The sequence below is a fragment of the Carcharodon carcharias genome (genome assembly GCF_017639515.1).
Source record: "Carcharodon carcharias isolate sCarCar2 chromosome 32 unlocalized genomic scaffold, sCarCar2.pri SUPER_32_unloc_1, whole genome shotgun sequence".
In the NCBI taxonomy this organism is placed as follows: domain Eukaryota; kingdom Metazoa; phylum Chordata; class Chondrichthyes; order Lamniformes; family Lamnidae; genus Carcharodon; species Carcharodon carcharias.
Genome location: NW_024470685.1, coordinates 331,019 through 348,602, shown reverse-complemented (window position 1 = coordinate 348,602; position 17,584 = coordinate 331,019). Strand labels below are relative to the sequence as shown.

At 41.9% G+C, this 17,584-nt stretch overlaps 1 protein-coding gene across 5 annotated transcripts in view; it reads right to left on the bottom strand.

Moving 5' to 3' along the window:
- The window catches only part of vps13c (vacuolar protein sorting 13 homolog C), a 351,237-nt gene that overhangs the window by 205,843 nt on the left and 127,810 nt on the right, over window positions 1–17,584 (bottom strand). For all 5 annotated transcript variants that reach the window (XM_041181313.1, XM_041181309.1, XM_041181310.1 and 2 more), the window contains 3 exons: window positions 10,675–10,792; window positions 8,280–8,415; window positions 6,973–7,057 (listed from right to left, as the gene is read on the bottom strand). In XM_041181313.1, the coding sequence (XP_041037247.1) occupies window positions 6,973–7,057; window positions 8,280–8,415; window positions 10,675–10,792 (339 nt within the window). The remainder of the gene's footprint in view (window positions 1–6,972; window positions 7,058–8,279; window positions 8,416–10,674; window positions 10,793–17,584) is intronic.

The window sequence follows — 17,584 nt, the reverse complement described above, 5'->3', positions numbered from 1 at the left end:
TGCGCGTGCCAGATTTCAATCTTGCGGCCCACTGAGATGAAGGAGGGCCACTCATGCGGCCCACTCACTGGCCTAGGTTGCCCATCACCGATAAAGACTGTAAACAGTTGAGGCCCCATCTCTGATTCTCACAGCACTCCACTAGTCACAGACTATTAACCTGAAAATAACCCACTTACTCCTATGTGTTCTGTTCATGAGCCAATCCTCAGTCTGTGTTAATATATCACCCCTAACCCCATAAGCCCTAATCTTATACAACAATCTTGCACGTCTTACCTTATCAAATGCCTTTTGAAAATCTGCCTTTATCTACCCTGCTAGTTACACTTTCAAAGAGCTCAAATAGATTTGTCAAACATATTGTTTTTCTTTCATAAAACCGGGCTGATTCTGCCTAATCATGTTATCATTTTCTAAGTGCCCTTTGCTGAATTCTGAAGTCTTCCCAATCGTCAAGCTAGTCACTCTTTTTGGCAACATTATAAGTATTTTCCTTTAATTTAGTACTAAGACCAATATAATACTAGTTATAACAGTTTGACTTATGCTGCTGTTATAGACTGATCATAGGGCCATGGGAATAGAAGGAGCCGATGATGCTTGAGACAAAAAGCATTCCAGAAATAGTCTACTAACAATGAGGAATTTAAAAGAAATCATTGATCAAAAAAAACTATGGAAAAATTAAAAGGACTAAAAATCGACAAATCCCAGGGGCCTACATCCTCGGGTTTTAAAGGGACAGCTCCAGGGGTAGCAGATGCATTGGTTTTGATCTTTGAGAATTTCCTAGATTCTAGAACAGTCCCCATGGATTGGAAAGTGGCAAATGCAATGCCACTACTTGAGAAAAGAGAAAGGGAGAGAGAGAGAGAGAAAATAAACTAGTTAGTCTAACTAGTATCAAAGTATGACAGAAGCAAGTAGTATCAAAGAAGCAAGGAACAGGGCAGTTAGAAAACCATTATATGATTGAGCAGCATCAACGTGGATATATGCGAGAGAAATTGTTTTGACAAACCTGAGGTTTTTTTTAAAAGTTTTAACCAGCTGCTTAGATTAAAAGGAAGCCACTGGATGTAGCATATTTGGATTTTCAAGAAATATTTGATAAACCCGTGCAGAGATTATTACACAGAATTAGAGCTCCTAGGATTAGGGATTGTTTCAACAAGGGAAACAGAGTAGGAACAAATAGGTCATTTTCAGGTTGGCAGGCTAAAACGGTTTCTCAAATGGATTCAAAGAAGTGCGTATATCACATCATGTGAAGCTGATGCATGTATACCGCTTTGCATAGCCTAATGCACTGACAAACACAAATACTATACAAGTACAAAAGCAAAATACTGCAGATTCTAGAAATCTGAACTAAAAACAGAAAATGCTGGAAATCCTCAGCAGGTCAGGCAGCAGCTGTGGAGAGAGAAACAGAATTATTGTTTCAGGTTAACATTGTTTCTCACCACAGATGCTGCCTGACCTGCTGGCTATTTCCAGCATTTTCGGCTGTGCAAATCTATTTTGATCAGGAAATCTTGCAGCTCAGCGATGTGTACTGTAAGTAACTACCCACAGCTGTGGCATTGCCAACAGCTGACCTGAGGCTGAAGCTGCTGGCTCTGCAAGTTAAATGGCTCTTTCAGCATTCTCTGAGAGCTAAGAGGAGCAGGAATGTTTCAATCAGACCCCTCAAGCAAGCCTTCTGTTTCCACCCCATCATCCTCTCTTTGCCCCTCCTGCTTTTCTCCCTCCCTGTTACTTGTCCCTCCAACCCTCCCTCATCTCTCCCTGCCTGCCTCCTCGTCCCTCACTCCCTCCCTGCATCCTCCTCGTCCCTTGCTCCCTCTGCCTCCCTCCCTCTTCCTCATGCCTCCCTCCCTCCCTCTTCCTCATGCCTCCCTCCCTCCCTCTTCCTCATGCCTCCCTCCCTCCCCCTTTCCATGCTCCCCACCCCCCTTTCTCTTCTCACACCCTCTTTGTACGCCCGCCTCTTTTTTTTTTAAAGAGAACAATTCTGTCACTGACACTCAGGACCTATGCTTTGAATGGTCAACTAGGTTGGATGCTGAATTACGCATCTAATTTTCCTTCTGCACCGTCCCTACCAGGTTTGTGGGGGACGGGGTGGTGGGGGGGGAGGAGAGACACTGGGCCAACTCTTTGAACCTTCCCCACCAGGTGGGGGGTAATAGGGCCACCTCTTTTTGTGATGTGTCTTAATCATCTGGATATGCAGAGCACCATCTCAAAATTTGGAGATGCCACAAAGTTTGCTAGTATTTTGAACTGTGAGGGGGATAGTGGTAGACATCAAGAGGACATAGAGAATAGATGGACATGTGGAAGATAGAATTTAACACAGAGAAGTGCGAAATGATACACTGTGATTGTAAGAACAGGAAGAGATACAACAAACTAAAGGGTCCTGCACGAACAGAGAGACCTGGAAGCAAGTGAGCACAAATCACTGAAGACGGCAGACCGAGAAAGTGGTTAAAAAGACATATGGATCTTGAGGCACAGAGAACAAAAGCAACAAGGTTATTTTGATCCTTCATAAATCATTGGTTTAACCTCAACCAGAGTAGTGTCCAACTTTGGGCACCACACATTAGGAAGGATGTAAAGGCTCTAGATAGGGTGCAGAAAAATTTACACAAATGGTTGCATGGATGAGGGGCTTCAGTTAGCGGATAGATTGGAAGCTGGGTTCTTCACCTTAGAGAAGGTTGAGAGGAGATTTGATAGAGGTGTTCAAAAACATGGAAGATCTAGATAGAACAGATAAAGAGAAAGATCGGGAGAGAACTAGAGGGCACAAATTTAAGGCGGCTGGCGAAAGAACCAGTGGAAAAACTAAGTTACATAGCGAGTGGTTAGGACCTCGAATGCACTGCCTGAAAGGATGCCGGAAGCAGAATCATTCAAGGCTTTTTCAAAAGGGAATTTGATAATTATAAGAGAAAAAAAATTGCAAGGCAATGGAGAAAGTTGGGAAAGTGTGACTAGCTGAGTTGCTCTTGCAGAGTGCAATGACAGGCTCAACAGGCTGAATGGTTTCCTGAAACATATATGACCCTGAGCGGACTCGACAGGCTGAAGCATGTTTCTCTTTAGGGGAGAGATTAGAGCTGAGGGACACAGTTTAAAAATCAGGAGTCCCCCATTTGAGACATAAATGCGGAGAAACCTTTTCTCTGAGAGTTGTTAGTCCGTGTTAGAGCAATGGAGACTGGGTCATTGAATATTTTTAAGGCTGAGTTAGACAGATTTTTGACTGACAAGGTTGTCAAAGGGTGTAGTGGGCAGACAGAAAAGGAGAGGCCACAATCGGATCAGCCATGATCTCATCAAATGGTGAAGCAGGCTCAAAGGGTCAAATTTGTACATTCATATATTTTGTGCTATTCACTGATTCACAGAGTTATAGAGGTCTACAGGGCAGAGAAAAGCCCTTCGGTCCATCGAGTCTGCGCCGGTGAAATATGTACCTAACTATTCTAATCCCATTTTCCAGCACCTGGCCCATAGCTTTGTCTGCCATGGCATTGGGAATGCACATCCAAAAACTTCTTAAATATTATGAGGATTTCTGCCTCTATCACCCTTTTAGGCAGTGAGTTCCAGATTCCCACCACCCTCTGGGTGAAAAAATTCTTCCTCACATCCCATTTAAACCTCCTTACTTTAAATCTATGCCCCCTGGTTATTGATCCCTCCAACAAGGGGAAAAATTCCTTCCCTGTCTATCCTATCTATGCCCTTTATAATTTTATACACCTCAATCATGTACCCCCTCAATCTCCTTTGCTCCAAGGAAAATAACCCCAGTCTATCCAATCTCTCTTCATAACTAAAACTCTCCAGCCCGGGCAACATCCTGGTAAATCTCCTTTGCACTCTCTCCAGTGCAATCACATCCTTTCTAGATGTGATTCCAGATCTGCTCGCAATACTCTAGCTGTGGCTTAACCAGCGTTTTATACAGTTCCAGCATAACCTCCCTGTTCTTATATTCTATGCCTCGGCTAATCACCCTCTGCTTCCTGCCATTCAGCCAATTCTGGATCAAATTTACCAAATTGCCTTGGACCCCATGGGCTCTTACCTTCACTATCAGTCTCCCATGCGGGACCTTATCAAAAGCCTTGCTGAAGTCCAAGTAAACTACGTCAAATGCATTGCTCTCATCTACACACCTGGTCACCTCTTCGAAAAATTCAATCAAATTGGTCATGTCTGACCTCCCCTTAACAAAACCATGCTGACTGTCCTTGATTAATCCCTGCCTCTCCAAGTGTAGATTAATTCTGTCCCTCAGAATTGCTTCCAATAGTTTCCCCACCACTGAGGTTAGACTGACTGGCTTGGTTTATCCATTCCTCCCTTCTTGAATAATGGTACCACATTCTCTGTCCTCCAGTCCTCTTGCACCTCTCCTGTGGCCAGAGAGGTATTGAAAATTATTGCCAGCGCCCCTGCTATCTCCTCCCTTGCCTCACTCAACAGCCTGGGATACATTTCATCCGGGCCTGGAGATTTATCTACTTTTAAGCCTGCCAGAACACTTAGAACCTCCTCCCTTTCTATGCTAATTTTTTCAATTATATCACAGTCCTTCTATGCTATCTTCCTGCATTTCAGGCTGCACTGTCCCATTCTTCCTCTATCAATGACAGTGCATGTAATGTGCATTGGAGTACAAGTCTCCATGTTGAAGCTCTGTTTTGTATAAGCACACCAATCAATGAAACAAATTATGATCGGAAAGGTGCTGCAAATCAAACGGAGAGCCTTAAAAAATAATTGAAGTTGAAATTATAGAGCAATTGTGCCAGCATTAAAAGGGCACAACAAGTCCAGTACTACTGTTTTGATAATCCATTTCTTTACAGATGCACATATAACGCCACAAACAACAATTTGCAGGTATTGAAATCATAGGTGCAGGTATGTAGTATGTTAAAGGAACCAACAACTATAAATAATACACTTCATTGCCTTAACAGCTCACATGGATTTGGACAATCTTGCCTGATAAAGTTCCTCCATTTCGACAGTCAATGTAAATTATGCCCCAGATAGTTTACTTGGACTTTTTACATGTAAGGTTATCAACTGTGTATAAGTCACAGGAATTCAGAGTTGAACATAAGAACTAGGAGCAGGAGTGGGCAATTCAGCCCCTCAAGCCTGCCCCGCCACTCAATACGATCGTGGCTGATCTCATTTCGGCCTCGACTTCAATTTCCCGCCCTCTCTTCAAAACGTTACTAATTAAAATTCTATCTCCTCAAGTTTATTCAGCGTCCCGGCATCCACTGCACTCTGAGGTAGTGAATTCCACAGTTTCACGACCCTTTGAGAAAAGCAATTGCTCCTCATCCCTGATTTAAATCTACCAACCCTTAGCCTAAAACTATGGCCTCTCATTCTAGAATGTCCCACAAGGGGAAACATCCGCTCCCCTACTTTGTCTATCCCCTTTAGCATCTTATATACCTCAATTAGATCTCCTCTCATCCTTCTAAACTCTAGCGAGTATCGGCCTAAACTGCTCAATCTGTCCTCATAAGACAAGCCCCACATCTCTAGAATCAATCTAGTGAACCTTCTCTGAACCGCCTTCAATGCAACTACATCCTCCCTCAAGTAAGGGGACCAAAACTGTGCACAGTGCCCCAGGTGCGGTCTCACCAATGCCTTGTAAAGTTGCACAACACTTCCCTATTTTTATACTCTATTCCTTTAGCAATAAATGCAAAATTCCATTTGCCTTCCTTATAACCTGCTGTACCTACATACCAGCTTTCAGCAATTCATGCACGAGGACACCCAGATATCTCTGCACTGAAGCATTCTGAAGTTTCTCTCCACTTAAATAATAAGTCACCTTTTTATTCTTCCGACCAAAATAGATAACCTTACACTTATCCGCGTTAAACTCCATCTGCCAAATCATGGCCCATTCACCTAACCATATCAATTTGTAAATTTATTTCTTCACTGCAACTTACTTTCCCACCTATTTTGGTGTCATCTGCAAATTTAGCTATAGTACCTTCTATCCCTGAATCCAAGTCATTAATATAGATTGTAAGTAGTTGGGGCCCAAGGACCAAACCCTGTAGCACCCCACCAGTTACAGCTTGCCATCCAGAAAAAGACCCATTTATCCTGACTCTCTGCTTTCTGTTGGTTAGCCAATCCTCTATCCAAGCTAATATATTACCCCTAACTCCAAGTGACCTTATCTTGTGTATTAATCTTTTGTGCGGCACTTTCTGGAAGTCCAGATATCTGGATATCAGATATACATCTACAGGATCCCCATTATCCACTTTGCTTGTCACATCTTCAAAGAACTCTAGCAAATTAGTCAAACACGATTTACTCTTCATAAAACCATGCTGACTCTGATGGATTGCATTTTGACTTTCCAAATACCCCATTACTACTTCCTTAATAACGGATTCTGACAATTTCCCAATGACAGACGTTAAACTAACTGGTCTATAGTTTCCTACTTTCTGCCTCCCCCCCCTTTTTGAATAAGGGCATTATATTAGCATTTTTCCAATCCACTGGAACCGTTCCAGAATCCAGAGAATTTTGGACTATTATAGCCAATGCATCCACTATCTGCACTGCCACTTCCTTTAAGGCTCTGGGATGTAGGCCATCAGGTCCTGGGGACTTGTCACCCTTTAATCCCAATAGTTTGCTCAGTACTTTTTCTCTAGTGATGGTGATTGTTCTAAGTTTCTCCTTCTCTATACCCTCTGCTCTACCTGTTACTATTGGGGTGGTACTAGTGTCCTCCACTGTGAAAACTGAGGCAAGATATTGATTAAGCTTTGATTATGATTGATTATGGTCTTATGTAAAAGCATAATACAAATTTTGACTACCATGCAGTAGCAAAAAGATCATGGTGCATAAAAAGTTAAGATACTCAAAGCTTACTGGAATCATTTGCCTCCAGCGATGCTGAAGAACCAACAGCTACAAGATGAGGATCAAATTCCTTTCTTGGCTTTGCCAATGACATCTACCAACAGAAAAATGCAAACTGTATAAACTTGTGTTATCTGATCAAGCGGCACTGTCTGAGGGATACATGTCAGCATAATTGTCCACAAGCAACAATAGTTTCAATTTCAATCCATTTCAAGACTGTTTCGACCATATGTCTTCACCCCATAAAAGGTAGAGTTTTCTCTAAAATGTCACTTCAAAGACATAGACTGAAAAGAGTATGAGTTTACATCTAGATTAAAACAGAACACTATTTAAAAAGATTGATTTTTCCAACGCATTTTTAAAATAAAAATAGACTGCATAAAAGAATTCCTGAAATAAGAGTTATCTGGGAAGAAATCAGATCAACATATTTTGTTGAAAAAATCTTTTAAGAGATAAAGGACACTTAAGAAAAGGACGGCAATAAAATGTAGATACTTGAAAATGTTCACACCACATCTGGGTTCTTAACCAGCCAAAACAAAATTAAATTTGGCCACAGTCCCTTTGACCCCTGGTACATTGTAAAAATATCAAGTATGCATGATAAATCTAGAAAATTATGATCAAGCTCTCTGATGTGCTTCATGATCAACATACTGGAAATATAAATTGTTAATTGCACAAGTTAAGGTTAAATATATACAGGCGGAGAGACACTCATTGGATAATTACTTGAGCACATATAAAGAGATGCTTGTTTTTAGTTGCAATAACATGAAAATGTCCCTTTAAAAAGTGTCAATTACTCATTTATTTGTTTATCATTTGTCAAAAGAGTATAAAGAGGCACATCTTATTGACACATCTCACTAAATCCAAAACTGAGTCAAGATTGACTTCTGGTCTTCTTCACCGACTGGCTTTAAGAAATTTAACTCCCACCTAGGTCAGGTGAGTAGTGCTTTAATATTGCAGACTAAACAAATCAGTGATTTTGCAGCAGTTATTTGACAAGTAGAGCCCATGTGAATATGTGGGAGCCTGTTCCTATTTCTGCAGACAGGCACAAGTTGGTATGAAAATAGCAAATAGAGCAGGGAAACAAAGTGCGTTTGTTGACATTGTATAATGAAGAAAACTGTAGTCAAGTGTCAACAGACAAGAAAACCTTCGCACAGCTTAACATTCATTTGAAGACATTTGCTGTGCTGCTTGAAATATAGATTTTCTGAAAGGGCACAAGCTGCTGAGAAACAGAGACAAGGATTTTCCATTGCAGTCACTAATGCACAAGCCATCACACCAACCTTTGCTTTGATAGGTGATCTGGAGGATAAGGAACTTTGAGGAAAGGGAATGCTATCAGCAAGCTCACAAACACTTCTGATTTTCTGATCTGACATTCTGACATGAAGTAAAGGGAGTTCACCAGAGACTTTAAATCTGAAAAACAAACACTTCACTGTTGGATTCAATACATCCAAATTCCAAGTATTAAGGCATAGAAATTATCAAATCCAAACTAGAACTGCATCAACTAATTAAAAGACAACCAGCAGATCAAGCCATAGAATACACTGGGGTAGAACGAAAGTGGTTGTACCCCAGTAATGGCGGTGAATGATTCAGTGGTGGTACGGCTGCCTTCACGTTGGGAGGCCAGAGTGATCTCGAACCAGGTGGCAGGCTCATTTAAAATATAAAATCACAATTTTGTGACACACAATTTCATTTTGCAACAGCACCAGGTGGAGTGTGTGCTGCATATACTCCATCCAGTATCAATTGGTAGGCCAGCCAGTAAGGATCCCCTCAGGTTACGTTTGTGTTTATTTTTGTGGGGCTAGGAGGAATGCAGGGTGAACTGCTGTACTCTAGGTACTATCCACCCATATTCAGAATGGCCTTGGCCTATCCTCGGCACTAATGGAGCGCCATTTTGTGTACTCCCGGCAGTCAATAGTTAAAATCTATCTCACTGTTGTGAACAGTGCTAGAGACATCATGTCATGAACTTAACACATCACTGAATAATTCTACTGTGGTTGCATCATGTTTTGGGTTATTTAAGATGAATATTAGAAATATTCATTCATCCGTGAAAAGTGCAAATCAGTGACCTAGATGGTTCTAGTATTCAATGCTTTTATTTGAAATAGTCCTGAACCTACAGGTGTTTTATTCATTCTTTTTAAAACAGAGTATAAACGAAATGGTTTGCAAGCTGTACCAGGGTTAAATGGGTACCTGGCATTTAGCAGCACTGACGCTTATCCTGGGCTTTGCAATTTACAACAATAAGGTGGAAATGCTGGGAAGCGCTAATTCTGGATGTGGAACACAGAGTACGGCTTGCAGGCAACAGTGAGGGAGGAAGTAGAGAGCAACAGCCTGGCAGCATGGGTGGATTTGGTGGGGAAATAGGGCTGCTGGTCAGAAAGATGCATTCCTGGGTTTGGTAATAATTGCTTACCAAGGCTTGAGTAAAGTTGTGCAAACATTAAATTATTTTAGGTTTGTGAATGGGTCAGGTGTGGTGCCAAGGTAGGATGAAAATGTCACAACCTGAACTTTGTACATGGACAAGTAGTGTGCTAAATTTAAATCTTTAAGATATCAGTTAGATACTCAAAAACATGGATAGTTGCCCACATGACTAGGCGGGAAGTATAAGAGCTAAGTAACATTGCAAACATCTGGACAAATTAAGCTCACGAGCTAAAGAACAGTAAAGGGCTTTATTACAAATGAAAGTAATGCAATGTACATTGGAACAGGAAATCAGTGTTTAACAAAGCATGAAATAAGAAAATATCATTATGTGGGAGGAGAGGAAAAAAATGTTAAAATTTTAGTCTAGTCTTGCCTGAAAATGATAATTTTGAAACTGATTTCTAGCTCTTTGTAACAGTCTAAGGCAAAGAGCCTCCATCACCAGCACCTCCCAGCATTTTAACAGTGCCCATTAACAAGGTTTGTAGATGAATTTGAGTGTATCCATCATTTAACATTTAAAGATGACTCAAAGCCACCAATGAAGCTCATCAAATAATAGCTGATATTAGCTAAACTGATGACACAGCTCACACTGGAAATTCCAAATACAAACCTGGACATTTGCCTTCACAGAGATACTGATGTACTAGAGAGTTCAAAGAAGAGTAGCGATAATGATTCAGATCTTGGGCTTCAAATTATACTATAGATGTACAAGTGACTTTATTTTATTAGGGCGAGAGGAAATTGTAAGGTGATATGATCCATGCTGGTGGTGCAAGTTCTTTGTCTTGGACTGTCACAAAAGAGCTAAAGAGCACAGTTTCAAAGTTATCAACTTCAAACAAGACGAGACTACAGTTCTAACTCTTCACCCATCTCCCCCACTTTAATACTCTTTTCCTATTCCATGCTTTATTATGTACAGTATGCAATGGCATGACTTACCTTACAGTATAATCCTCACGATGTCTCACAAATTGTATGGTTCAGCAAAGTATGTAACCTAAAACAGTCTTCCTTATAACTGCCTTTGCTATTTTAACCCTGCACTCACCTGCACCTTTATCAATACTGCTGCTTCCACATAAACAAGTGACATAGTTAGAAAGGCACTTCCATGTTAACATATAACACTACAGGTCTTTTTTTTGTATGGTTTTAGTTCATTGTTATAGACCAAAATGAAACCACAAGTGAACATACTTGGGTATCCTGGTATCTTTCTCCACTATGGCTCTTGAAAGCTGCACCTTGATATCCATAGGCTGCAATATATGCTGAGATGAGGAGCATTGTTTCTGAGCAGACTTCCAATCTTGACCTAAGTAAGGGAAATTACACCTTTTAATACTCACGTCATGTAACAGTTGAACAATACTTAATTCTGTGTATATAAACTACACACTAATCTCCTTCTCAAGAAACCCTGATTACACCTTTCTATATACAAGCAACAACTTGTATTTATATTGCACCTTTAACTTAATGAAGTGTCCCAAGGAAATTCACAGGATTATAAAGCAAAATTTGACACTGATCCACACAAAGCGACACTTTTTAAGTCCTTCATTGGCTTTAAAGCACTTTGGGACTTCCAAGCTATATCAAGTCTGTTTTCTTTTTGATGTATAACTTAATTTTCTATTTTCTTTGATGTGAAAAATATTTCTCCTACATCTTTCAGGCTGCACTCAATTTCACTTTCCTGAGTAATCCGTAAAAAGGATTACTAACACGAGCAAAATTGGTTACCACATTTGGTTGTGTAACAGTGACCACACTGATTCTGGAGAAGACTTGGGTATGTTACAATAGGCCAAACTGGATCTGATGAGCTTGCTGTGGTTATCATCTTCATAGGTCCTGCTAGGGATGGGGTGAATTGGATTCAAAGAACTGTAGAGGAACATGAGATCCAGTATATTTCAAGAGGCACATTTAATTATTATTTTCATAATGAAAGATTCTCTAGGAAAAAAATGATAGTACAATTGAATTCCATATCAGGTTTGATAGCAACATACTCCAATCCCAAACAAGAATCTTGAACTTAAACAAAGCCAATTACATAGATATGAGGACAGAGCTAACTAAGGTTGATTAGGTAAATAGACTAACAGGTAGTGGTAAATAAATATTTTTTTAAAAATGTAAAATATTCAACAAAAAAAATCATTCTATTAAAAAACATTGCAAGGAAGATCCATCTCCAGCATGCTAAGAAAGTTAAGGATTAGATAAGAAGAGGCTTATAATGTTGCAAAGAATAGTAGGAAGTCTGAAGATTGGGAATGTTTGAAAAACCAGTAATGGGTGATCAAAAGAGAGTGAGTAAATGAGACAGGAATATGAGAACAGATTGTAAGAGCTTCAACAAGTATGAGAAGAGAGTAGCTAAAGTAAATGTTGGTCCTTTAGAGGCAGAAACAGGTGAAATTATAATGGGAAATGAGGAAATGGCAGAGATTTCAAACAATTATTTGGTGTCCTCTCTTCATTGTAGAACATACGAATTAAATACCAGAAATATAAGGTAACTAGGAGGAAATAAGGGTGAAGATATTAAGGTTGTTAATGTTCAGCACCACTTGTGACTTCTCAGATACTGAAACTGTCCATGTCCAAATGTAGCAAGACTGGGACAATGTCCATGGCTTGGGCTGACAAGTGTCAATTAACATTCACACCACACAAGTGTCAGGCAATGACCATCTCCAACAAGAGACAATCTAACCATCGCGCTTTGACATTCAATGGCACTGACCTCGCTGAATCCCCCACTATCAACAGCCTAGGGGTTACTATTGACCAGGAATTGAACTGGTCTAGCCACTTAAGTACAGTGGCTCGGAATTCTCCAGCGAATAACTCATCTCCCGACTCCCCAAAGCCTATCCACCATCTACAAGGCACAAGTCAGGAGTCTGATGGAATACTCTCCACTTGCCTGGATGAGTGCAGCTCCAACAACACTCATCAGGCTTGACCCCTTTCAGTACAAAGCAGCTTACTTGATTGGCACCCTATCCACAAACATTCACTCCCTCCACCCCAACACACAGTGGCAGCAGTGTATACCATCTACAAGATGCACTCCAGGAACTCACAAAGGCTCCTGATACTCCTTCCAAACCCTTGACCATTATCATCTAGAAGGACAAAGGCAGCAGATACATGGGAACTGGAATGAAATGGGAACACCTGGAAGTTGCCCTCCAAGCCACTCACCATCCTGACTTGGAAATATATCACCGTTCCTTCAGTGTCACTGGGAAAAAATCCTGGAACTCCCTCCCTAACAGCAGTGTGGGTGTACCCACACCACACAGACTTCAGCGGTTCAAGAAGGCAACTCACCACCACCTTCTCAAGGGCATTAGGGATGGGCAATACGTTCTGGCCAGCAAGCAATGCCCAAATCCCATGAATGAATAAGAAAGCAAACAATTAACACTGAAGAAATTGCAGGGGCTAAAATCGAACAAATCCCCAGGGCCCATCAGCCTACATCCTGGGGTTCTAAACAAAATAAGTGACAGCCATTCGCTGACTCATTCCTCAGGGCAATGCCTTGACTAATCAGGGTTAAGCTACCTGGTTTAAATTTAAAACAATGCTTGGCAGTTACCATCAGTGGTGCATTCTCCATGGCAATGCCATTTGCCAACCAAATCAGTATTCTCTTCACAAAGTATAAATTGTCTTCCCCTTATATTGGTATTCTTGCGAGTGTCCTGATGAGTGCACAACAAAAAGCTTAGACATGTCCCTTTTGTCAGCAATACTCAAGTTCTGTACTACCAAATGACTAGTTCTAAAAAACAAGTAGCTGCAGAGATGATGGTTACGCTGGTTGTGATTTTCCATAATTCCCTGGATTCTGGAATGGCTGCAACAGATTGGAAGTTGGCAAATGCAACACCACTATTCAAGAAAGGAGGGAGAGAGAAACAAGGAACTACAGGCTAGTTAAGCTAAGTCATCAGAAAAGTGCTGGAATCTATTAAGGATTTCTCAACAATGCAAATAGAAAATCATGGTATGATCAGTCAAAGTCAGCATTGCTGTACGAACTGTTTGACAAATGTATTAGTTTTTGAGGACATAACTAGTCGGGTAGATAAGAGGAATCAGTACATGTAGTACACTTGAATTTCCAAAGGCATTCAATCAGGTGCCACACAAAACGCAAATAAGATGAGTGCCTGAAGTAAGCAGTAATACATTAGCATGGATAGGGGATTGGTTAACAGATTGAAAGCGGAAAGTAGGGATAAATGGGACATTTTTGCTTTGGCAGGCTGTATGTAACTAGTGGTGTGCCGCAAGGATCAGTGCTAGGATCTCACAATTTAAAATTTTTACTAATGGTTTAGACAAGGAGACCAAGCGTAATGTATCTAAGCTTGCTAACGATATAAAACCAGTGGTTAGGGAGGGAGTTCCAGGATTTTGACCCAGTGACAGTGAAGGAATGGCGATATAGTTCCAAGTCAGGATCATATGTGGCTTGGAAGGGAACTTGCAGGGGTTGACGTTCCCATACATCTGCTGCCCTGGTGTTTCTAGGTGGTAGAGGTCAACAGGTGGAAGGTGCTGTCGAAGGAGCTACAGTGCATTTTGTATATAGTACACATTACTGTCATTGTACATTGGTGGTGGAGGATGTGAATGTTTAGGTTGGTGGATGGGGTATCAATCAAGTGGCCATTTTGTCCTGGATAGTGTCCAACTTAAGTGTCGTTGAAGCTACATGCCTGTCTTGTGCCTTTGTAGATGCTGGACAGGCATTAGGGAATCAGAGGTTGAATTACTCGTTGCGGAATTCCCAGCCTCTGACCTGCTCTTGTAGCCACAGTATTTATATGGCTCGTCCTGTTCTATTCCTGCTCAATGGTAAATCTAGCATGTTGATAGTAGGACAGATATGGTCAGTTTCTCTCTTGTTGGAGATGTCATTGCCTGGCACTTGTGTGGCGTAACTGTCACTTGCCACTTATCAGCCCAAGCCCTGAATGTTGTCCAGGTCTTACTGCAAACGGACATAGACTGCTTCAGTATGTGAGGAGCCGCAAAGAGTGCTGAACATTGTGCAACCATCAGTGAACATCCCTTCTTCTGACCTTATGATGGAGGTCACTGATAAAGCAGCTGAAGATGGCTGGGACAGAGGACTGACCTGCAGTGATGTCCTGGGGCAGATGATTGACCTCCAACAACCACAACCATCTTCCTTTGAGCTAGGTATGACTCCAACCAGCGACGAGGTTTCCACTGATTTCCATTGACTCCAGTTTTGCTAGGGCTCCTTGATGCCGCACTTGGTCAAATGCTACCTTGATGTCAAGGGCAGTCACTCTCACCTTACCTTGGGAGTTCAGCTCTTTTGTCCATGTTTGGACCAAGGCTGTAATGAGATCAGGAGCTGAGGAACCCTGGCTGAACCCAAACTGGGTGTCAGTGAGCAGGTTACTGCTGTTTAAGTGCCCCTTGATAGCACTGTCAACAACACCGTACGTTACTTTGCTGATGATCGAATGAGGCTCATGAGGCGGTAATTGGCCGGATGGGATTTGTCCTGCTTTTTGTGGACAAGACATACCTGGGCAATTTTTCACATCGTTAGGTACATGCCAATGTTGTAGCTGTACTGGAACAGTTTGGCCAGGGGCCATGGCTAGATCTAGAGCACAAATCTTCAGTACTATTGCTAGATGTTGTCAGGGCCCATAGACCATGCAGTATCTAGTTCCTTCAGCCATTTCTTCATATCATGTGGAGTGAATTGGATTAGCTGAAGACAGGCATCTGTGATGCTGGGGAGCTCAGGAGGAGGCCGAGATGGATCATCCACTCGGCACTTCTGGCAAATGCTCCAGACTTGTCTTTTGCACAGGTGTGCTGGGCTCCTGTACTGCTGGTGAAGCTTCCTCCTCTTGTTGGTTGCTTAACTGTCGATGAATATTTACAACTGGATGTGGCAGGATTGCAGAATTTTGATCTGATCCATTGGTTATGGGATTGCTTAGCTTTGTTTATCATATGCTGTATCTGCATTTTGGCATGCAAGTAGTCTTATCTTGTAGCTTCACCAGGTTGACACCTCATTTTTAGGTGCTGTTCCTGGCTTGCCCACTCTCACTGAACCAGGGTTGATCCTTTCGCTAGAGGAATTCCCAGAGTGAGAGATATGCCAGGTCATGAGATTACAGGTTGTAATTGAATACAGTTCTGCTGCTGATGGCCCACAGTACCTATTAGATGCTCAGTTTTGAGTTGCCAGGTCTGTTCTGAAACTATCCCATTTAGCACTGTGGTAGTGTCAAAACAATACGATGGTGGCTACTGCTTAGTCTGAAGACAGGACTGAGTCTTCACGAGGACTGCGCGGTGGTCATTCAGACTCAAGACATTTACAGCACAGGAGGCCACTCAGCCCAATGTGTCCACACCAGTCAATAAAGATCTGACAACACTAATCCCATTTTCCAGCACTTGACCCATAGCTCTGGAGGCTATGCCAACGCAAGTGAATATCTAAATATTTCTTAAATGTTACGAGAGTTTCTGATTCAATCACCCTTTCAGGCAGTGAGTTCCAGACTCTCACCATCAGGGTGAAAAAATTTCTCAACTCCCCTCTTAGCCATCTACCTCTTACCTTAAATCTATGCCCCCCTGGTTATTGACCCCTCTACTAATGGAAAAAGGGCCTTCCTATCCATCTTATTTCAACCTTATACACCTCTATCAGGTCCCCTCTCAACCTTCGCTGCTCCAAGGAAAACAACCCCAGCCTATCCAATCTTTCCTCATAGCTCAGACCCTCCAGCCCAGGCAGCATCCTGATAAATCTCCTCTGCACCTTCTCCAGTGCAAACACATTCTTCCTATAACGTGGTGCCCAGGCGGCACGCAGAGCTCCAGTTGTGGCCAAACCAGCATTTTATACAGTTCCAGCGTAACCTCCCTGCTCTTGTATTCTATGCCTCGGCTAATAAAGGCAAGCATCCCATATGCCTTCTTAACTACCTCATCTACCTCCCCTGCTATCTTCAGGATATACACACCAAGGTCCCTCTAATCTTTAGTACTTCCCAGAGTCCTACTATTCATAGTATAATCACTTGCCTTGTTAGCCCTCCCAGAGTGCATTACCTCACACTTTTCCAGGTTGAACTGCATTTGCCACAGCTCTGCCCACCTGACCAGTCCATTGATATCCTCCTGAAGTTTATGGCTATCCTCCTCATTATTTACCACCCAACTAATTTTCGTGTCATCCACGAACTTCTTGATCATACCCCTTACATTTAAGTCTAAATCATTTATGTCCACGACAAACAGCAAGGGCCCCAGCACCAAGCCCTGCAGAGAACCACTGAAAACAGACTCCCAGTCACAGAAACATCCCTCTACCATCACCCTCTGCTTCCTGCCTCTCAGCCAATTTTGGATCCAACGTGCCATTTTGCCTTGGATCCCATGGGCTCTTACTTTTTTGACCAGTCTGCCATGAGGGACCTTATCAAAGTCTTGATAAAGACCATGTAGACAACATCAAATGCATTACCCTCATCAACACTCCTGGTCACCTCCTTAAAAAATACGATCAAATTTGGCAAACACAACCACCCCTTAACAAATCCATGCTGACTATCACAGAATTATTACGGTGTAGAAGGCAGCCATTCGGCCCATCGTGTCCGATTATTACTTAATTATTAATCATTAATTAATTTATCATTAATTAATTATTTCTTATTAATCTGTGTCTCTCCAAGTGCAGACAGATTCTATCCCTCAGAATTCTTTCTAGTAACTTCCCCACCACCGATGTCAGAATGACTGGCCTGTAATTTCCTGGCCTATCCCTTCCTCCCTTTTTCAATAAGGGGACATTAGCAGTTCTCCGACACCTCACCTGTGGCCAGAGAGGATTTGAAAATTACTGCCAGGGCTCCTGGTATCTCTTCCCTTGCCTCACTCAACAGCCTGGGATACATCTCATCCAGGCCTGTGAGTTTATCCATTTTAAGGCCGCTAAATCTGCTGATACCTCCTATGTTAATTTCCTCTAATATTCCATAGTCCCCCACCCTGATGTCTATGT